This window comes from Ascidia mentula, chromosome 8 (genome assembly GCF_947561715.1).
Source record: "Ascidia mentula chromosome 8, kaAscMent1.1, whole genome shotgun sequence".
In the NCBI taxonomy this organism is placed as follows: Eukaryota; Metazoa; Chordata; class Ascidiacea; order Phlebobranchia; family Ascidiidae; genus Ascidia; species Ascidia mentula.
This window is the reverse complement of record NC_138573.1, coordinates 14,826,186-14,848,679: the sequence shown is the minus strand read 5'-3', so window position 1 is coordinate 14,848,679 and position 22,494 is coordinate 14,826,186. Positions and strand designations below refer to the sequence as shown.

General features: G+C 40.2%; 2 protein-coding genes across 4 annotated transcripts; one reads left to right on the top strand and one right to left on the bottom strand.

The window, feature by feature from the left end:
• Positions 1-16: 16 nt before the first annotated feature.
• LOC145910180 (uncharacterized) lies at positions 17-7,327 on the top strand. 2 transcript variants are annotated; one of them, XM_082997209.1, is made up of 15 exons: positions 17-477; positions 732-913; positions 1,015-1,118; positions 1,373-1,476; positions 1,543-1,747; positions 2,048-2,254; positions 2,428-2,531; positions 2,748-2,870; positions 3,201-3,387; positions 3,526-3,644; positions 3,932-4,037; positions 4,433-4,653; positions 4,956-5,108; positions 6,003-6,171; positions 6,508-7,327. In XM_082997209.1, the coding sequence occupies exons 1-15, from the start codon at positions 28-30 to the stop codon at positions 6,795-6,797; spliced, it is 2,724 nt and encodes a 907-aa protein (XP_082853335.1). In that variant the 5' UTR covers positions 17-27; the 3' UTR covers positions 6,798-7,327. The 2 variants fall into 2 exon arrangements, with proteins under 2 accessions (XP_082853335.1, XP_082853334.1); XM_082997208.1 differs by having other exon boundaries at positions 3,526-3,650.
• Positions 7,328-7,351: 24 nt separating this feature from the next.
• LOC145910179 (uncharacterized) lies at positions 7,352-22,222 on the bottom strand. Of its 2 annotated transcripts, none has more exons than XM_082997206.1 (15): positions 22,127-22,222; positions 19,382-19,569; positions 17,836-18,022; positions 16,266-16,463; positions 14,260-15,063; positions 13,673-13,863; positions 12,521-12,644; positions 12,174-12,269; positions 11,886-12,044; positions 9,942-10,148; positions 9,328-9,451; positions 9,191-9,249; positions 8,505-8,750; positions 7,812-8,150; positions 7,352-7,471 (listed from the first exon to the last, which is right to left on the bottom strand). In XM_082997206.1, the coding sequence occupies exons 2-15, from the start codon at positions 19,522-19,524 to the stop codon at positions 7,361-7,363; spliced, it is 2,988 nt and encodes a 995-aa protein (XP_082853332.1). In that variant the 5' UTR covers positions 19,525-19,569; positions 22,127-22,222; the 3' UTR covers positions 7,352-7,360. The 2 variants fall into 2 exon arrangements, with proteins under 2 accessions (XP_082853332.1, XP_082853333.1); XM_082997207.1 differs by having other exon boundaries at positions 7,812-8,147.
• Positions 22,223-22,494: the final 272 nt, after the last annotated feature.

Genomic DNA, 22,494 nt, shown 5'->3' with positions numbered 1-22,494 from the left:
ATAATGTTTCAGAGAAACCAATTAATTATGTTATTCCATTGTTTCGAGTTGTACCAGAAGAATATTTGGAATGTAAAAGAAAGAAGAAAACATTTCCTAGTATGCTTCGGTCTAACTCTTGTTGTTGTCATTGGGTATTTATTTTTACGTGAGAGGTTGATAACTAGGAGATCATTGATACCACGGGACCAACAAGATTTTTTTGAAAATAAAATATTTGAAGTCGGCAGAATAGACAGTGAGAATGACCCATTCTCCCATCATGAGTTTCTTACTCGAAACCTTGCCCATTTGGTATCATTTACAAAATTTACATCCATGCCAAAGACGCAAGTTAATGCCACCATTTATGGGATTACTTCAGACGGACAGTTCTCTGCCAACTACAGTTACTTACTTGATGATCTTATCGCCACCGTCAATGTGAATAACTTCTTTTTTTACCAGTGGGGCTGCAAAGAAGTTAAGAGTTCACAGGTAAATTGGAAGAAAACAATGTGACTTGTTAGTGAAATGTACATAAGATAAATGCAACAGAGTGCTGATAGCAAGCACTTCTTAACAGGATTTTGACTGATGTAGCACAACTGTATTTAAAGGGTATGCCAGTACTATGAATCAGACTTAAATATGTAACAAGGTTGATGCCACAATTATGTGTGTTACACTGTGGTTAAAGAGATAATTAAATATGTTACTGGGCCAACTTATCATGCAAATATGTCAAACAGGTGCGGGATCTCCTACACGAGACCAAGCATCAGGCAACATATCAAGCCCTATATGATGGATATAAAATAGCAATTGAAGTTGCAAAAGCAGATGTTGATGAATTGATATCAGCTAAGTGTGGTTCTTCTGACTCCGATCATTCACAGCAGAATCTGGACCGATGTTTTTTGATTAAGTATAGGCAAGTATATCCGGAATGCAGCCTTTTTTGATAGATAAGTAGACTGTCCACTTCATTTTATTTTTAGATGTATTTTCAAACAGTTCCTTTTCTTTTTGCAGGAGGGTGTTGCAGGAGGCAGTAATACTGAACTACTTGAATCATCCAAGCGTGGCTCGGGTTCTGGGATTTTGTGTTCAGCGGATCAATTCGGCAGACAGGCTGGGTAACCTCATGCTTTAGTTTTAAAAATGCTTGAAAATGAGTATACACATATTAAACTATTATTTATACAAGTCCAAACGATTTTGATTCCCCCAAAAAAGTTATATATAATACAACTTGTGCCATGGACGTACACATTGTTGAAAAAATCATCTGTTCTTGGTTTAAATTCTTTAAAAAATGTTAGCTTCAATGACAATAAAGTTTTCTTGTCTAGTTATGTACTCTCCTCATAATAAATTCCTTAACTTGCAGACAGCAAGATATCGTCTTCATCTGGAGTTGTGCTGATAAAAGAAGGAGGTTTACCTGCTAACATGGAACATTTAAAAACACTCTCATGGGAAGAAAGAGTGAAGGTTTGCCACAGTTTTCAACATAAATCCCTCTGTGCCACACAAATCTCAAGATTGTTCCTTATCTAGGTATGTTATAACCTAATCTCCCTGGTCAAGTTTATGGCATCTTTACCATATGGAAGCGTTCTGCTGCGAGGTTGGGAGTCCGAAAACTTCATTATTTCATCCAAAAATCAGGACATCAAGTTAAACAGCTTTCCACAGCTCCCTCTGGTGTCAGAACCGTCTTGTATATTGCCTAAAAATTGTTTTGTTGATGGAATGAACTTAGGTATGCCACTATATGTAATGTAGTTGGTGATAATTGGAAACAACGTATTTCTTTATGAGTTGCACACAATGCACGCCACTTTGAAGGTCTTATCAGTACAGCTGGTGACTGTGGCTTTGGACTGCAAGTCAAAACAGTGTGTCTTGTCTGCAACTCACTGATTCTTTAATTGTTAAAGTTACCAGATGTGTACTAAACATGTGTTTATTGTGCTATTTATATAAAAAATTGCTTGTGGATTAACTTACATGTTTATGTAATGTGAAACTGAACAGGAAGTATTTTTTGCATGTTGATCAGGAGTGGATTGTGTTGCCCAAGAATGCAAAGGTTACAATGAAAAGAAAAACCTTGTGGGTTTAACCAAAACCTATCTGCTTCCTCTACTTCAATTTGGTGTCCCTTCCAAGTTCACCAAAGACATGTCTGAGCTTCTAAACAGCCTGAAAAAATACCAATACAAAGCAGCTGACTTGCTTCGCCAACTGGAGAAATACTTGCCAAAAAGTAAGCAATCTATAGTCACCCGCAGAAGTATTGCAATAAGTATAAAAAAAAAAATGTATATACTGAATACTGATCACTGTTTGTTATATGACTGGAGTTGTAGGGGACTTGTCCAATTTGTACGTGTACAAAAAAATGGAAGTTTTCTACTAAACACAAAATGTACATTTTAGCTGATTTGGAGGGCAGGCCTTTGAATGCTGATCGGGCAATACAAGATAATGGTGACAGCAATCCAGCAGGGTTAAGCATCAAAAGGTTACCGGATGGTTCACAGGTAACAAGTGTGCCAACTGTTTAGTTTGGCAATACTAGCATGTTGTTATGTGTAAATTTTTATGTGGGTGGAAATGTTTTAACAGTAGCACAAGGTTGAGTCGTTGGATAAATATAATAGAAGGAATTATTAAAGGGAAACTACCTTGCTAAATTTAATTTTGGCCAGTAACATAAAAAAAAGTTCAAAAAAAACCCAAAAATTTGTTTCATTAAGGTTGATTCTTGGGAACAACATGAATGGCGTGTTTCAATCAATGAAGTAAACCCGGAAAAGATTTTGGTTCGAAATTCCGATCCCCTCCCACAAATCAAACAAGAAAAACCAAAGGAACCAGTGGTGAAATTAACCTTTATCGTTTTAATTTATTTTTCCATGTTGTGACTGAAGTCATTTTGCACCTAGCCTTATCTCCTAGCAATCACTTTGTAAATAATCGATTCATTGCTTTTACTTAAAATCAGTCGACAAATATCTGATGCTTTGTCGGCTGAAAAGATAGGGAGATTCTGATAGCTTAAATATTTGGTTTTGGTACAGATTGACACTTTGTGTACAAATATAAACCCCGAACTGCTAAAAACTAACACCCGGCTTGTTTGTTGTATCGAGTATGGTGTACATGTTCCTTACCTTTTAACCATACTTAACTGATATTTACAATCGCAGACAATTGACGGATTTCAGAAGATAGAAAATGCAGATTTCCCTGGTCGCTATGACTACTACTGCCCCTACAGCAAAGCAGAATGGGGATGTGTGATGTCACTGCAGACGGCCGAGGACGCGGTCAACATGTGCCTGAAGGACGTAAAGTGCAAGGCGTTCGTCACCATACCCCACCTTCGCAAAGAAGGTAACTCTTAAAGGAGCAAATGAGGCTCAATGATCAGAAACTTGTGTTCAAACAACAGCATTTAAATGGATATTGGTCTGCTTGAATGCTGCCATTGCAGGCCATGTTGTAAATTTAGTTCATGTGTAATGCTTTCAGGCTGGATTATTGCCATATTAAAGTCGGACAACTCAAAACCTGTGGATCACGCTGGTACCACAGTGTACGTTCGACCAGCCGACAACGCGATGCCAGAACCAGAAATTAAGGAACCCGAGGTGAAGGTCAGTGCCCAATACTTACCTGGTGTAACACATTTCTCACGTTTAAAAAGCATTAATGAAAATTTAAGGATAACAACAGATTTTTCAAGATGAATTATGCTATTGGTTGAACCTAAGTTGCGCATTGTCGTCAATATGCGAAAAGGTCACTGTTTTTTTCGTATTGCATAAAACATGGTTGCATATTTTCCACCCTCAAAGTGTTTTGGTGGGTCAAATGTTGCTATGATTTGCCCAATATTATTGCCACACGAGCAGTCAAATAAAACTTTTAATGGCAGCAAACACACGAAAAGAAAGATGACTGCCTTGGTGACATGGAGACGACTCAATATTACGTCAGAGAAACGGGGGAAGCTATTCTGATGAAATCGTGCGGATGGAAAGGTCGGTAGTAAGCTCTAACTGCCGTGCAGTCATTTGTTTAATAAAATATCGATCTAATGTTGCGCAAATGTCTCTCAGTAGGCTACATACTTGTTTTAGTGTCAAACCCTGTTAACTTTTTCGAGGCAAACTTGTTGAAAATAACTTCACCCTTTTCCAGTGAATCGACACAAATTAAAAACATTTAGACCATTTTTGCCCTTAAAAATAAAAAACTTAAAATAAATTAACACGGTTTTCTATAACGGTTATCGATCAGTTGATGTGGACTTAACAGCCAACCACCAGAGGTTCCACCAAAATTTACTAATCCACCCCATTTATGTCTAAAAGCTGGTCCAGCTAGACCGCAATGCCTGGACTGCGAAGCCTGTAAACCTAACACTTATGTCTAGGAACGAAAGACCAAGACTGGGAAAGCATCATTGCCGATAGCAAGGTGGAAGATGCCAAAGCTTTCAAGCCGGCAAGAGGAAAACTAGCCATCGGTGGTCAGATGAACATCCGTCTCACATTGAACAATGCGGATCGGCCGGCGCTGTTTCTTGCCAAGCGTGGGCCCGAGGAGTTTGAGTTATCCCAGTTAGCCGTTTACCAACTAGACAGAATGCTCGGGGTACGTATTTTGCATCGCCTAAAATGTCATGTTTGAAACGCATACTTTACAAGCATGTAAAAACGAACCTACTGGTTAATTTACTTGTTCTTTATAAGTTTGTGTGTGTAAGTATTTAAAAAGAAAAACGAAGCAACCTTTTGGTTTTTATAGTTTTGTTTATGTAAATATTTAAAAAAAACATGTTGCAATTTTTCTATCAGCTTATTTCCCTATCTGTCAATATTGTGAGTTGCTTTAATTTTCTGCATCTTTTTCTGATTCGTGAACTGCTTTCTGAAACCAACCTTTTCCACATACAGTTGTACAAGACTGTGCCAGCCATAGAGAGACTGCTGAGTCCATCGGAATTATCCGAAGCCGGTTTTCCAGTTGACATTGGTGGAAACCAGTTTGACAAATTTCGGCAACTGAAGCAACAAGACGGCTCACTACGTGGCGTCGTAGTCCCCACGGTAGGTGTCGTTCATCCAATCATAAAAGCCAGTGATTGTTGATCTTTTTTCTTGCCGGTACCCCTTAAAAATCACCTATCTGTGTATAGAAGTAACCACTTAAAATGCAACTCTGGTAAATTAGCATCCATGCCCCTTCTAGAAACAGGTCTCATCATAACGCTCTATGATTTTTGCGAATGTTTTCTTGCATAATAAGTTTAACCCTCTGTTATATTACGGCATATCAAGATTTTGCTTGAATGAAAACGTAGACTGATTAAGTGAGTGTGTGTTATATCTACACAACACTACAGCGACAATAATCTCTTAACTTAACTATCTCTTTTGGAAGCGATTAAAAACACGCGGGGACCTCACTTAGGTTTTGATGTTTTCCACATAAAATACATTGAAACCCAATTAGAACAAAAACTCGCAGTCAAAATTTAGAGTCATGTAGTAAGATTGGTTTATTATTTAGGGATTACGATTCGTACAACTAAAATTACAGTTCTATATTTAATTTCAATTATCATGTTTGGGCCAAGTTGTGTAATTATTGAAGAACTTCATTATTTATTATTAGTTTGTGTTACTTTCTCGATTTGGGAAATTGCCTATGAAGGAATGTGAGGGCACACAGCACAGCGGTCATTCGCACATAGAAAGAAATGTGATGAAATTCAACAGGGTTCATTTTGACACCAGTGTTCCCACATACAGAAATGCACGCGTGTGAACTAAAAAAAAAACAACACGAATCGAGCGGAAAGGATGAAATATAAAAGAAAAATATGAAATGGGCGAAAAGGATGGGAAATAAAAAGAAAACGTAACGACAGCGGGCTCATTTTTCTTTGATAAAACATAAAAAGAAACGACAAAAAAAAACACCCAAAACAATGATTTCAGATACCCGAGCGGGTCACGACAGTTCACTACATATCAGTACCGAAACTGAGCGGAATCACCAATGCTGTGACACCGTTCAGCCGAAAACAGTGGGACGATATGGAGTATTTGCTTCTCGGCTACTTGGCAGCTATTCCGGTGCCGAGCAAAGGCCACCAGAGCGTCCAAGGTGCGTGTTGAAAATTTTTTTGTTACCTCGTGTATGATTGGTTGATATTGTCACGTATTAAAAGGTGCGATGATTTTGATTGGTTGATATTGTCACGTGATAATAAATGCGACAGTTCGATTGGTTGATTGTTAAAATCGCGTTGGGCGCAGCCTTTTCATTTATAGTGTCTTTGTGTGCGTCCTATTTGAATAAAGATCACCTCTTGATTCCCACAATAAAAACGCGTTGTTAATTCATTAAATGCACTGAAAACAACATTTTGATCCCCGTTTTGCGTTCCGTTAAAAGCCTGATGTTAATTTGCATCTTTAAACCAATCCTCGCTATTTTCAGGTCACCTCATTCACGTAAAAACCGACGACGCTTTTCAACACGACAACAACGACTACCTTTCCTACCTCTACAACTGTCAGTTCCCCGTCCACGTGATTGACACACTTCGTTACGCAATAACAAACCGCTGCGACCTGAAAGACCAGTTCCGCACTTCGCTGTGGACCAACGAGTCGCCACTTATTGGTCAACTGCTTGAGCGCAACGTGGCAAGGCTTTTGCAATTGGTGGAACAATGTGTCACCAAGTTTGGAAAACAGGTGGTGTTGTACAATTCACGCAAGCAGTAGTGTCGGGGTTGGAACGCCCTGGCAATGCTTAAGTAATTGGTGTAAACCCGTTTCGAGCGGTTTGTTTTATGGTTGAGGTTGTGGCTAACACAATCATCGTATTTGATACGGCCCCAGGAACATAATCTTCTTGATTTGACGTGTTTTTGTTCTATACACTGGTGCGGCAAATTGACATATTAATTCTAACTCAACGTCGTATGTGGCTTAATGGATATTTTTTAGGTACCTTACCATTTAATATTGCACTTCATCGAATGCGCGCGAAGCCTTATTTATTCCATAGCATGAGCGGATTTTGCGTGTGTAAATGCAGCCTATTTCACTGTTTTATCGTTGCCTGTATCCCAAACTGCAAGTGGGTCCTTGAATCAATGAACTAATTCTGCTTTCTCACAGTATATTGCCTTTTCGGCTCACTGTAAAGCTCAACGTTGTGCTACATTTTCTTTATCTTTTACCCATTGGTGGCAGTTTTTTATTTATCCTAGTGTTATTTATATGCGAACTATTACAGTAGTGAAGCCCTTTGTTTGTGTGGTGATTCGCGGGGATAAAAAAGGCTAAAAAATGAAAAACAACGCCGCCAGAACGACCAACTTAAACAATGTCGGCAGAGGAAGTGACGTGGCGGTGACGTAGGAAATAAGGGCGAGCACCAGGAATTGAAAAGTCTGAAAAACAAAGTAGTTTTAGGCAAACTGGACGTTCAGTTAGGGGAAAGGAACTAAATCAGGAGATCTCATGTTGTTATGGAGTGGGAAACTGTTAACGTCACCTCTCAGTTTACCACAGGTGTAAGCAAATGATAATATTATTCCTTGCCTTATCACAATACGTTGTATTCCACTATTGCTTTCTAAAAGCGGTGTGGGTCCTTCAATTATCGCAATATTATGTTAATTTTTTTTCAGTATTTGCAAATAATCGACGAAAACACGAGCCTACACCCTTTAACCGATCACAAACCTTAAATAAGCAAACCTCCCAAACCCAATTCACCAAAAAACTTACACTTAAATATCGCACAGTCGGTTCCTTCTCCACAGTAATCACCTCGACCTTCGGCACCGGCCGTTCCTTCTCTTCTATCGCCGCCGCGCGGTAATGGACCAAAACCCCCTCGGATTTCTGCGTAGCCTTATCCTCCGACACCACTCTACATATATCCGTTACCTCGCTGTCGCCCAATAAGCTGCGGGTTGCGATGGCCAAGTTGTGAAGCTGCTCTACCACGTGTTCAACGTCGGCTTCCTTGGAGCGCGCCAGGACGTTGATCAGCTCCCGGGATATTCCCTGCGGTTTACGGATGTCGTGGCCGCCGAGGATTCGTTGGATCACTTCGGAAACCTGCTTTAGTACGGCCCAGTCAACTTTAGGTCGTCTTCGGACGCGTAATTCGGCGCAAAAAAGGCGTGCAAGTGTCGCGTTGCTATGTCCTGGTTCAAAAACAGCCCCGAAGGTTTTTTATTTGATTTCAAGCGCCGTCGTACCACGACATGGCATTTAAATTAAGGGTTAAAGAGGCAAAATTTGAATTCTGAAAAACGAGATTTCTGAAGTAAACCGTCTGTTTTTTTCTCTTTTAGGGGATTTGTTTCAAGTAATAGTTGTCTGTTAACGTTAACTACATCCGCCCAGACAGTTACAGTGTAAAACATATGTGCAACAACACCGACAGACACAAGACACAGATCTGCGCATTACCTGCATGTTTTCAATCGTCTGCGTCTCGGCGTCAATGGCCGTTCTCACGTGGGTCATGACGCGCATAGAGAACTTGTCCAAGTCGCTAACATTCATCGCCGACAAGGTCATTTCACTGTCAGACCTGTTCACGTTGATCGATTTGTGATCGGGTAAACTCCACGGTTGTTCTGCATCGGTCGGTGTCATCATGGCTTTCTCCAGCAGCGGGGACAATGGTATGACTTTTTCCTCGATTTTGGGTGTCTACGAAATGTTGTTATGTTTTGAAACTGATGTTACGATCGAGCGCGCGTTTTTTTTTTACAATCACAAGCGCCGCTAGGTGGAGGCAAAGATAAAAACTAATGTTTTTTTAGATTCCCACCATGGTCAAAAGACAACCTACTGCAGATAACGAAATAAGTTTTGAGTTTTCTATATCTTAGCTCAGCGTTTTTTATATTATCAGCGTTAGTTAAAGCTCTATATTAATTAGTTAAGCTTGGTTGTGATCAAGCAAATATTAGCCACTACGTGACAGTCGTCAATTTTATACCAAATGCGGTAGGTTTGAATATACGAAAGCAAGATGCCAACGTAACATGTTGCAACCCAACATTATATTTTTTTCAGTCACCGTTCTTAAAAACAGTCACGAATCAGCTTCACTGTTGTCACCACAGAAAATGTACTTGAATACTTACATCCAACAAAAGCATCTTCTCTCTTTCCTTTGCCATGCGGTTCATTTGACTTATTTGATCTACACCAAAGAACAACGATAAAGTCGTGATAATTAAACTGAAATATATTGAAAATATTAAGTGAAATAAGAGCTAACCTCTCAGAACGAGGTTTTCCTGTTCGACTTCCTGCAGTGCGAGTCGAAGTGCTTCCACTTCGTCCTCGAGGAACTGGACGTCGCTCGTCGTCGCTTTTCGGGATTGTTCGGCATTCGTTGATTCCTGATAACACAAATTTCATACCGTGTTCATGTAGGTCAATATAATCGCAAATTTTTTTTTTCTAATTTCACCCCGGGGACAAAAGGTTCACAAGCTTCGCACCCCAGGCATTGCAGACTAGCTGGATCTCGATACGATAGCTGTTATCGCCAAGTAAGGACCTGCGCAGTGGGGCGATCCTGCCAATCTTGGCATTGCATGTAACATTACTGCGTTCACCCCGCGGTGTATATGATTCATACGCGTTTCAATAACAAAGTTTCAAAGTGAAAAATCCCATATCGTGTAATGTTAACCATACCATATAGATTTAATGATGTTAAAAACACGGGATATTGAAACTTAAGAGGTTCCAGAACCATTGGGGATATATTGTGTAAGAGTATGATTGCCCCTTTTGCAAACTACAGGAGGTTGGAGATCTAAGCTATAGTCTTCACAAAATATTCTACAAACACGAATCAAACCATAACAAACACTTCCAACTTACCCAGTCCTCCACTTGCTTCATCAAGGTCCCGTTGTCAATCTCGAGCTGCATCACCCTGCGTCCGAGGACTCCCGCCTGATCCTCCGCCATCCGGATGCGGATTTTCAGATCCTTGGTTCGCCATTCCTCGCTCTCCAGGGAGCGGAGCGGGAGGAGAATTTCACCATAAATGCGACGATAATTGTCGTTCGTCTCTTGTATGGAGTCCTGGAAAATCATTTAATTGGAAATTGAATCTAGATGTTGTGTTAATATGTGAACATTACTTAGTATTAAATTGTACTGTGGACCTATTTTAACCGCACCAGCATGCGTATGGTTGCAAAATTGTAATTACACAAATGCCTAGAACACTTTCAAAATTAAAAAAAAAAAAAATATCTCATAGTAGTTTGGTATCAAATCTTGGACAACAACGATGCTTCCTTTAAAACATTACGCCAAATTATAGGAATCAATCTAGCAGCAAAGAATGATTATTCATTCCTTTGGTTGATAAAAACAGCGAAGGGAACTAAACATCTGTACCACAAGATGGATAACATTCGTTTGGTTTAAGTTATATAATTAGTATTTTGTTTTGCAATAAAACATACCCCTGGACCTTATCACGTGTTGTGTTTTGCATAAGAATGTAGGTTATCGCTATACCAAAGTCGTAAACCATATGACGTTGAACTTTTATCTGAAACACGCGTAAGCAGGAACACTTTCTCAATTCGGAAATTTAACTAGCCAAAATTCCATACCGCGGTCATGCGTGCGTGGAATATAAAAAGGTTGATAACCCCAAAAAGATTGTTAAACGAAAATTCCTATCCCTGCGATCTTAATAGTTAAAGCCATGAATCATATTTACCCCGTGACCTGTCAACCACAAGCAAACAACCCCACCAGTTAAGTCGTAAATTCGACGGTATTTTTTGTGAGCGCACGACACGATTTCACCCAAGCCCTTTAGCCGTAGAAAGCAAACGTTTTGCGTCATAAGGTCAATATTGAAAGCTCGTTGCATCACTGGTTATGGAAGTGTACGCGACGGCAAAGTCTTGTGACAGAACAATTCCGGTAATACGTTACAAGTTGGTGTTGACCATTTAGGGTAAATGTGATGTTAGTTTGTGAAAACGGAAGTAGGAGTTGTTTCTCCTTGCCCAGAACACATGCCAATTTGTTGCAATGCGCAATTGCATTTCTTGATTTCAAGGAAGTACGTAACTTAAAAAATCAGATACCAAGAATTGGGATGTTTAATCACAGAATTCTGCCTGTTGTTGAAGGAATAATAGACAACTTATCTAACTGCACAGAAAGTGCTAACTTGTATTAAATTCGTTTCTCCAAAAATTGTTTCAAGCATAAATATAGGTGGGAATCGATAGCAACCATGTGAATCGCAGTAGTTGGTCAAACGCTTAGCAACATAAACATAAACTTTTGGATGATGATTCCAATAATCCGATTTTTAATTTTACTCTTGGTTGCACAAGTGTTTAAAGTTCAAGCATGCATTGCCAAACAATCGATCAACCGAAAAGTATCAACTTCAGCTTATTCCTGTATCCCTTGCAATATTCTACAGAATTCTCCGTACAATCCATATTGCGTCACATAAACCAACGGTCGCACCACTCAGAGTGCGCGGATTAGTAAATTAAATGCCTAAAGGGCAATATTAAAAAGAGTAATACTGTGCATATGACTGGTTCCCTAGCTTTGCCAGAATCTATCCCTCTATACTGAGCATTGTCATTACTTCCAGCGACACCAATTTATTCCGGAAGGAAGTCAATAATTTGAAACGTTCAGAAGTTTCAAGTATGCCAAGACTGACAGATTTTAGTTGGGAAATGAACGTTTCTGCCGGGAAATTAACGGGATTTGTGGCATGCTTTGTCCATCCCCATATTTATTCCTATCTAAAGAAAGTGGTGAAAACTTTACCCTCTCTTTTTCGACTTCCACGAGACGGGATAGAACCGCTCTTCGTTCTTCATCGTAGAAGCGAACTTGCCGTTGCAGCTCCGGGATCGTTTCCCTGTTGCCAAATGTCGGTTCCGGTTCGGTGGGCACCGACGATGCGTGAAGACTCATTTGGTCGACCTGGAAAGCAACATTTTTCTTTGCAATTCTTTCCGATTTATTATAAACGAAGATCTTTCAGTTTTTTGTATTCGGCTTGTAAGAAAGAGTATCAGTTGAGAAGGGTCGTGTGTACGTAATCTTCCTTACCATGTTTCGTAAACTCATTGCCTCTTTTTCGTAAATACTTTTTTCCACCTCGGCGCTCACAAGTCGTTCATGTAGATCCGTGTTCCTAATTTCGACCTGCAACACATAAAGCGTCGTTCGAATTTTTAGAACCTCCGCGTAACAATTTAAACAAAGAAAACTAAAATTAGGGAAACTGCAGACAAATAACAAGTTAGTCCTGGCTTCCACATTTAAATATTGTAAACATAGCAACAAATCGTTCTGATAGATTCATAATTTGTGCAAGTGCATCGCACGCGTATTAGAAGTCTGAGAACCACTGCATTAATTAAACACGATTTTACAACCATTTCACCGTATTTTACCTTTTGTAGTTTCTCGTCGGCTGCCTGTAGTTCCCAGTGAAGCGAAACGGCCACGTGACGACATAGTTTCGTTTCTTCTTCGAGTTCGTTGATTCTTTCCGCATCTTCCGCGTTTGCATCCGTTCTGTTTCAAGTTCAAAATGAGTGTTGTGATTAAACCACATCTTATTTATTTGGACTCTTTTAACGCAGGTAAATGCTGCGAAGAGACCCTTAGGGTATTTGCGACCGTCTTTGATATCTACTAATACATGCGCCCCCACGCAATCGAAATATTTATTCTGTTGATAAATGTAATGTTAATTTGGGATAGCTGGGCGTTATGTGAGGTACATAGCATACTCGTCATATGTCAAGAATTTCCTTGTTTGGTATTTGGTAGCTTACAAATCTTTTTTAACATTTTAAACACTTGTGAAATCAGTCAAGTGTTGGTGACAAAACCATGTTAGCTTTCGTTTGGTCAAAAACCTCCATAATACGTGCTGGTCGGTAAATATCAGTTAACAAGAAACGCACAGGCGTTTTCTCCATCAGATATTAAAGGGATTAAATCACTTTTATGTTTAAACAAGGGACTAATACCACGCATACATTTAACTGATACAATCATGTGCGTGGCATTTCAGCGAATTGCGCAAGGTGTCTGAAAGGGTGGAGTACGCACGTATTTAAACAAAGTCATAAACCGCCTTTATGTGTGGTTTCAATTCAATTCAGTCGTTAAACATCAAATATTACATTTATACGTGCTGTGGAATTTTCAATAGAGGAAATTGACAACAAAACCGTACGTAAGTTCAGTGACCACCGCCCAAACATTACGCAATTCACGTCACTGTCATTTAACTTTAACCTTTGGACCAACGCAAGTTGTCTTGTTTTATTGAACTGACGTAACCACAAACAGCAAATTACTTCATACAACGAACATAATTTAAGGTCATTTAAATTAAGCCATATCATCTTACCATGTCAAACCACGTTATTCGTATCATCATTAGACCAGACATAATTACAGTAAACGTAAATTTGTGTATACCTTTTTACACAATATAGCATAATGTGGTCATTTGTCGAAAACACCACAACCACATTTGAATATGTACATAACCCAGCAACCACATTATGACAAAACCCCACATTGGTTACCTCATTAGTTCATATTCCAATATTCTACACGTTCTTTTTGTGGCCTGAAGTTCCCTCCTCAACTCTTGGAGTTTGTCTGCATCTCTGTTCACGTCGCATTCGAAGTCGTCGTAAAGTTCGTACGCCTCGAACACAACTTGCTCCAGTTCGTTGAGCAGGGTGACCGCAGCATTGGTGACATCTATTCGCGACTTTGAAATGGAAATTTCGGTTGAAATTTGTGATTGCGTAACCAGTGTGTCGAAAACAAAAACAAATGCAAATTCTGGTGAAGGATCGCGTCGTTACAATGCCAACGTTATACGGTCAAATAGTAATTTTAAAAAATGGAAAAGTATGTTCGTTGCCACGTTGACTGCTTTAAATGTTTACATCAACATTTACTTATATATCCTGACAAATTTACTACGTTGTTAATTTCCTTGAACAATCGTATTTAGTTTTGTAGTTATACTGCTGTTGTTTCGGTATAGGATACCCCATAAACACCTGATACACGTTCATCCACATTCACTGTTATTTTTGACACCTTACTTCACGCGATAGAGCCCGCAAGCAATCTTTACCTCCACAAAAAGACAATTTACCTTGTGTTGAGTTGACAAATGGTCCCTCATGCGGCGGAGCTTGTTGTGGATGTGCTTGCTTCTCGCCTGCAGCTGGAACCTGAAATACGAGTTGGGAGTGAGGTCGCCGCTGGGCAAATCCTCGAAACACGAAGACTTGTCATCCGCGTATTCCTCAGTCGGTGTTGTCACCAACGACGAATCCACGTAGGACGAACTGGATACCGAGGAATCGCTAATTTCCGACGACTTGTCGAATAGGAAAATATCATCAACGTTTGCCCTCCGAGGATCGGTCTGCGATGCCCGGTGCTGAATGCCAAGTTGGTCGAAGCTGGATAAATCCGTCTGCACACCTCTGGTATACAAATAAGCTCCGGGTCCGGCTGAGTTCGATTTTAGGCTTTTGGTTCGGCGTAGTTTATTTTTCTGCGTGCCACTACTCCGTAGCAGCACAGGTCCATCGAATTCAGCAACACTACCCTTGCTCGCTGGCTTATCGAGGTACGGAACGAATTTACCGTGACGCCCCGTCCTGGACTTGCCGGATTGCTCCGTACGCCCTACGTCACGTTTTCGGGGGAATTTCCCGTCGTACGGACCATCCACAGTCTCGTACTTAAAATTGTAAAAATGTTTGGTGTTGGCTTGGGTTTTTTTGTCGCCGTAAAGGACCGGGGTTCGACGCCACACCGTTGCTTTCAGTGGGGGGTGGGTTTTTGATGACGGGATCATCTCACCGTCGCTCATGGACAACGATGGTTCAAGTTGCTGCTTCACCATGATGAGTTGACTGGAAGGACCTTCCGACAGAAAATTGCTGTCCTGTTAAAATTAATACAGATTTAACGATCGTTTTGCGCTGCTCTCCTTTAGCATTGAGAACAGTACAAAAACAAAAACATCTGAGAAACAAAGATTGAACAGTTTAGGCAATTGTTAAGAAACTGTAAAAACTGTGTTGTGTTTTCAACATTACAGCAAGCCTTTTCTTACAATATAAGCACATTGAAACACGCATAAAGGCGCATTCGGTACACTTATCGTCGCTTTCGTCGTATTTTGGATCATAAAACATGTGGGTGGTTTAAACAGCGATTAACCACGAGTTTGATTTAACATAATAGCCAACCATAACAAAATAGGCCATACAACTGTTTGTAAAACATTCAGTACAAACATGTCTTCTTCATACGTTGGCATCGGCCAAAATGTATTGCTGCTGTAGTCATTTTGACTAAAACAACTTTTGTTTTTGAAAGGTCTAGGCACAGGTTTTAACGCGCGTAGAAATAAAGTAAAACCATTATTCAAACTACGCAAAACCAATTGAGACAAAACGGGAGATCAACAAACAAGTTTTCATTGCAATCCATTATTTTCTGCCCATTCATCACCATCAGGGGTTGCGCCTTTTTCCACATGTAAACAACTCGAGGATGGAAAGGGACAGCAAAAGTCAATTAGTCTCTATGATTCACGTAAGTTGTGGCAAGTGTAAGTGATGGTGCTTTGCCGCAAGGGGAAGTTATATTCGTCACAACTCAACCCAGCTGATAAGAAGACAGACACGGCTTTATGTCCGTCTGCTGTCTATATACGGACCACCGTGTTTTACACAAGGGTCGGCATTTTGTCGGTTTAGATTCTGATAAGTCAGGCACAGGATTTAGGAAATTCTTTAGATCCATATTTCGGTAAATAGATGGACTTGATAACGAAAAGACCACAAAAGCGGTGATGCATGTTCGTGTAAAAATGTACTTTTCCCATATCGGAATTACAAATTAACCGAGGTTCTAAAGTCAATGTTTTATGGTTAAATACTGCGTTTTCAAAATACGAAAAGGTTTAACAGAGCCAAATTCACAGGGCAAAATGGTTTTAGTTAAATTTACAAACAACATTTAATTAGGCCAAACTACCAAACAAGAATACCCAAAAACTTTTTGCTTAATCATCACTTTACAACAATCACTTAACCACCAACTACAGGAATAACAAGAACTGTTACGTCATCAACCCACCTTGTATTCGCACGAAGTGGAAACGGGCGTCAATTCCTGCCACTTTTGGCGTTGCGGGTTTTTTTTCTCGTTCCTTCGGAGCATATCGCTGGAGGAGAAGTGATCCAGGAGGTGGTGGGGGAAGTGGCGTTTGTGGGAGTGGGGCTGGAGGACGTGAAGGGTCGGATTTTCTAGAAAAGTGACGCGGCTACCTCCACCCTGAGGGAAAAAACGCGCAATTTGTAGTGATTTCCAATTTTTAAGTTGGACAATAAATTTAACACGAACTGTTTGGGTTGGCACGCGAATAATAAGCTGCTGAACTTTTGAATTTGTCTCATTGTATGGGCGGTTAAAATTACAGAAATAGTTTATGAACTAATATTTGTCCGTGTCGATCCAATTACTTTTAACCAAGTCAGTGTATTTCTGATGTAAATTTACTGTGTTCTAGTTTTCACAACGTAATTTCCTCAAAAAAGTTCATTTTCTTTTTGGTTTCGATGTTATGGGTGTGTACCATTACAAAGGAGAAAAGACAAAAAAATGCCAGTTTAAAATTCTTTTACAATACAAAAATGTGCGTATCATGCACGAAACCGTGTAAGCGTCGGCGGGTCAGACAGGGGACCACGGGGCCAATAGTTTTCGCAGTATCGCGGGCGCCAAAATTCCGCGAATTTTTTTGTAATAACGAACTGTAATAAAATCTCCCTGGAATCACGAACAGTTTATTTGCGTGGACGTATATTCTCGCCAGACTACACAGCGACATCGAGTCACGCCAATCGCACAGCCTCCTGAATAATTGGATCGCAAAAATATACAACAAACGCAATTGTTCCCACAACGCCAGGCATTCACCAACGTGACCATTCAGACACGTGGTGCCTTTCTCGTCTGCATGTAAATTGTATTCCCACTTTCTCACAGTTCAATAGGCGTCCACCCGATAAGGAACATAACGACACTCCCTAAATAGGCAGACTTGGCGCAATTTACGAGTCATTTGCGAATATGCCTCCTGATCGTCCACAAATAGAACGAGCCAATGACGAGGGAATGGGAAAATCGATTAATTCAACATACATTACCATAGTCCTTCTGCTCCACCATACAAAATCCCATCGACACCAAATATGACAATTCGTGTTGTTGCGATGTATATGTAACTGTACTTAGCATAAAACATGCAACTTTTACTGCCAATAAACTCGTGACCTTTGACGCTCGCCCTTAAGATGAATTAAAATTGGGCTGAACGCCCCTAGGTTACATAAAAAACTATGTTTAAAGCAACAAAAGCTGTTTTTTTTTAAACTGAATAAAATGCAAACAATTACCGCAGTAACTTATTTCGTTGTTGCTGTGTTTGTTGTGACATTTTAAAGCTTTGATAACTAGAATTTAAGTGCATAACATGCAAGCGGTTCTGACATATGGGGTGTTTTTAGTCGACCCAACTAATGTTGTAGTCTTCCGAAAGAAGTCTGTTAAAAACCATGAACTTGAAAGGGTAAAAATTTTTTAGGGCTGCTTAAAATCTCAAGCTTCACAGCACCAGGTCACAGTAACCTACATTTACGCTCACCTTGGGTCTTTCCGAGTTAGTTTGGTTGGCAGGAGCTTTAAAGTTTCGTTTCGTCTCATCATTTTGCTGGGAAACCCGTTGCTTGTTTTTTGGTACATCCTGTTTAAATTTCACTTTCGCAACCCCGGCATCTCTAGAAACGCGCTTGGGGCTGTCTTGATTCTGTGCTTTAGCGTCGCTAATGTCACTGTAAAATAGACAGTGTTGGTAATTGCCAAGCAAGGAGTGCTAAGTTATTTTCGCGGTTTTGCAGTTGATGGTCTGATTTCTTTAGGCACAATCTATCATAATAAAAAAGGCGGTGCAAAATATTTGTAAGTTTCCGAATTTTGTAATTTTATACGTTGTTGTGCCGTTAAATGTCACAGTGTTTAATATATTAATCTTTTCAAAAACAAAAGTTTTAGTACTAAAGAAGCGATGCGGCACGTGTGCTTTGTTACGTCACAATACATCGCACAATTATGGAATGGAAGACGAATGGAATAGAAGTTTGGCAAACAATGAATGCTTTGGTTTTCTACGTGTGAAATGCGAACGCTGATTAAAGAACAGTTCTATTTTTGCAGCTTTGTGCGTAGGCACATCGATTTGGTTGATCAATACATACGAAATAGGGGTGCCAGGGCAGCTGCTGGCAACAGGCTGTCCGTCAATCGCAATAAATATGTTTGAGGGTTTTCACAATACCACATCTCATGGCTAATCGTTATTTTTCCGAATCATTTATAATTAAAGCTTATGCAAACAAGTCCAACGCGAAACAAGAATTGACAATTTGTTAATTACCATACAACTAATGTGCCAAATAGTGGGAAGTTCTTCAGCTGCCAGGCTTCCAAAATAAAAATAAAACGGTAGCTCGAATTAACGTCGGGTTTAATATCATGGCTAATATCCCGCCGAATTTCAAGAAATTCATCCCTTCGCGGTTTGACGTAATGAACTTATATGAGTCACTGTAATTTTAGGGTTATTCCCTGTGTTTACGTGGGTTACAGCCGCGGGGTGCCATAATGACTTATTCGCCACTGTCGGGTGCCACTCATTTCTCCCAAGTCGATCCATTGATATGAAAATCTTGACAATATTATTTCTCAAAAATTGCACCCTATGGAAATGATGATGGTTACGAATCAGTAGAATATTCTTTTTGGACCGTGTGTGGTTTTACAGCGAAAGTTCCGCTTGATAAGGGCCTTTCTTAATGAGTTCGCTATTGACAAAATCTAAACCAGATGCATTTCAATTTGATGTCTTAAAAGCCTTTTGAGTACACTTTTAGGACTTTGTTTGGTGAATTTCAATAGCAAAGGTCACAACGGTGATTTTTGTTAATGATTATTCATCAAATGAGATTTAACTACCGTGATTAAATAAACGACCCTTAAGGAGATTCATTGTCACAGGGTATAATTTTTACACCCGCTTTAAATCCTAATATCCGAAAACATAGAAAAAACACAAGGAAAAAGGCGATGTACCGTAGTCTCCTATAGCAAAAAGTTAACGAGGTTCAATTAATTTATTGGTAATCCAAACTCACGTTAACGGAACAACATCAACAGTACTTTCCGCTTCATCTTTCGTGGCGTCCGCGGGATTTCTTGTTCCAAGTGTAATCATACCAGAACACGTGCAGTTGTGCGAGTGACACCGGCAAACACGACGAAGGCGATCACATGCCATTATATAGGCACATATTGGTTGCTCGAGTAGGTGCAATTGTCAGTTCTGTGAACAACGTATAAAACGCACTTGTAATTTCGCAAAATTCTAACGAAAAAGTTTTGTATATTCTAAACGCCTTTATTCACATTGAACAAGTTATTAACAATCGCTTGTTTTCGTACAAAATAGAGGGTTATATTCATTGTATTCAGCAGAAAATAGTATGCTGGTTTTAGTTGTTGGATGGATGTTTCAGACTTTCAGTGGTAATCAAAAACAGATAAGCTTTCCAATCCCCACGTTAAAGGACGTGTAAAATCCCACAACAAACCACCAGCACTCGTATGTGTAAAGGGCCTCATTAAAATGGGATATAATTATACCAATTGACAGGGAGGTAATTAAGTGCGTAGTGCGGTTTTATCCTAAGTGGAAGGACTTCGTTATTTCTCTGGATGTGGTTGGCCGCAGCTTCCATGTTGATTTTGTGTCGTTCATTTACATTGAATAGGTTTCTTCATTGACGTTTATTCCCAAAATTTTAAGCCCTCTTTTTGCGTTTTTTCTTTTTTTATGCAACCCACGTCACTGAGTATTGCGAAAATAACAAGTGCAGAATGTTGTTTCGAAGAAGATCTCGTTTTTCCGGCTGTTGTTTTGACTTTAACTCATCCAAAACGTGACATTAACACTGTCGCCAAGTCATCAGTTTCACCAGTATTTAAGATGTATTTATAAACGGGAATTTTCGTAACTTCGCAATTTGGGGTTCATCAGAGGACATTGGGTATCTGCAATTTTTTTAATGACGTAACAAATGAATGCATGAATCGATGTTCAGTGTGGTCATATACCAAGAAGATCGCTTTAATAATTGTAAAAGGAAACGCTGTGACCCTTTCGGTGTGTTTTATTTTTGTCATCACCAAAAGTGCTCTCCGCAGCAGAAATCCAATGAAAGTTTCGTGGATTTAAGTGGATGTTTTCGATCTGCGTATACCTAGTTTCAATACAAGTGTAACTTTGCAATAATTTGTTTTGAAGTGTGGTTTGGAATCACCTCTGTTTCCAAATGTGCACGCTTACTTACAACAACGAAAATTAATTAACCCGGATTTACAAAATCTCTCACTTATAACCCAAACTGGAATAGCGTTGGATCAAAGCATGCTTCGCGAGTTAAATTTCCGCTTATAACGACAAGTAATCCTTCGCGACCGAGTGCCGTTCGTTAGGTTACCCGGTCTCATCGCCCACGCGTGGCTCTTAATCTGACTTCATCGCATGTAAGCACTTATTTACCAAAAAAAACGCCGCTACCAGACCGTGGTCGAAGGCGGCGCCCATCAACGAACTGCATGACATAATGCAAGCGATATGTGATTACCAAGCTCACGAACGTCGAATCGGGCTTTTTGCCTCATGCGCAACGGGCTATTTTCATCACAAATCTCCCACTTTGTATTGCTCGCGAGTCAATTTGAAATAGACGCGAGAAAATTGCCATCATTATTTGTGCCTCGGCAGGGGAACGGTCACAATACAGGATATGAGAGTGTAGTGTTGATTTCCGGTGCTACGAATACATTCCCAGAATCGGTGTTGGACGCAAGCTGGTGGCCCCGCGTGCGCGCGTTGACCCAACTTCAAGCAAACCAACTTTCCTCGCCTTACTTTTGGCCTTGTTTCAAGTCTACTTCTTAGCACCTGCAGGCGGTTATTATCAACTCGAGTGTGCCGCTTTTCACACGTCGGCCGCACCTTTTCGGCACTTCAATTCATGTGTAAGAAGCGTGTGCTACCCATAAATTGCGAGTTTTGCGACGAACAACAAGTTGGGTGCGGTGGTTTTTAACTCCGCTAATTGTAGTTGTTTTTACGTCGAACTAAGACTAATAAACAGGGCTAATTAAGGACTCGGGTCAGTGCAAATCACGACGCATTGCAACGTTCAAGAAACACGCAAGCGCCTTGTTGAACAGTTCGTGCGCCAATTCATCTACAGTGACGTTAAACGTTCGATTTGTATAGTGTTTCTCCGTAATAGAATGCGCCCTTTGTTTGACACTACGAAGCAGGTCTTATTTGTTAAAACGTATGGAAAACACGCAGTCGTCGAGTTCAAACATCATTTTTAGTAGGTCGTGCTTCCGTTTCGTTTAGCTAGATGGCATTTTACAGTTCATTAGACAAGACGTTTCAAGATGCAGGTGTCATTTTCTCGGTCTAACGTCAGACGTGTAATGTTGTACACACTCAGAAACTCAACCGCTGTAACGTTATGTCAGTTTCGTTCGACCTCCACAGTTAGTGTTTCAACCAGGTGAGGTAATCCGTTAAAACGGAGGCGGTTCGAATCTCAGTCGCGACAGATTGCAAATAATCTCAAGTGAGTCATGTCCTTTTCGGTCAGTAAGATCAGATAAGAAGCAAAACCGACGTGCAGACACGTGTGACCAACACGTTTGACAATAACCAGTGGTGTCCGGCCACCGCAATAACCAACACATCTCGGGGCAATAAAACGGTCACCCGTGGCAGCGCTACAGGGTGCAAGATAACGTGCTGTGTTGGCACTTTAGTTTGTACAGTGACAGCAGTAACAAAAACGTTCACTTACTTGAAGTTTATATCAAAAGCAATCTCTTCAATCCAGTTGGAATCCAGCAGTTTAGGAAGCTGTTTAGCAGTCCGTTATGTTACAACAAAGTCCTAGGATCCTGTAGAAATTGCACTAGTAGTAAGGCTGCATGACACAGTCACTTGGCAACGTAGCTTACGACCTATCGCATGTAAGCGAAAACAAGATCCCGACAACCTGGTCTATGAGGCGTCGTCAGCTGGTGACATAGTGTAGGTAAACATACTAATAATTTCTGAAAAATGACGTATAAGACGGCACATACAGCACCCAGTACATCGCATTCAGCTTGAGCAGTACTGCATAACTCTCGGTCAACATCGTACACCAGTCGCTTCTGCGGCCAT

What these genes read in the sequence shown, in the direction of transcription:
- LOC145910180 (XM_082997208.1), top strand. Translation starts at nt 28, where the DNA reads ATGTTATTCCATTGTTTCGAGTTGTACCAGAAGAATATTTGGAATGTA. An exon ending in AAGAAGTTAAGAGTTCACAG is followed by an intron (nt 478 to 731) that starts GTAAATTGGAAG and finishes TATGTCAAACAG; the next exon opens with GTGCGGGATCTCCTACACGA. An exon ending in GGTTACCGGATGGTTCACAG is followed by an intron (nt 2,532 to 2,747) that starts GTAACAAGTGTG and finishes TGTTTCATTAAG; the next exon opens with GTTGATTCTTGGGAACAACA.
- LOC145910179 (XM_082997206.1), bottom strand. Translation starts at nt 19,524, where the DNA reads ATGGCATGTGATCGCCTTCGTCGTGTTTGCCGGTGTCACTCGCACAAC. An exon ending in GTTGATGTTGTTCCGTTAAC is followed by an intron (nt 18,023 to 19,381) that starts GTGAGTTTGGAT and finishes TCTATTTTACAG; the next exon opens with TGACATTAGCGACGCTAAAG. An exon ending in CAATGAGTTTACGAAACATG is followed by an intron (nt 12,045 to 12,173) that starts GTAAGGAAGATT and finishes GTTGCTTTCCAG; the next exon opens with GTCGACCAAATGAGTCTTCA.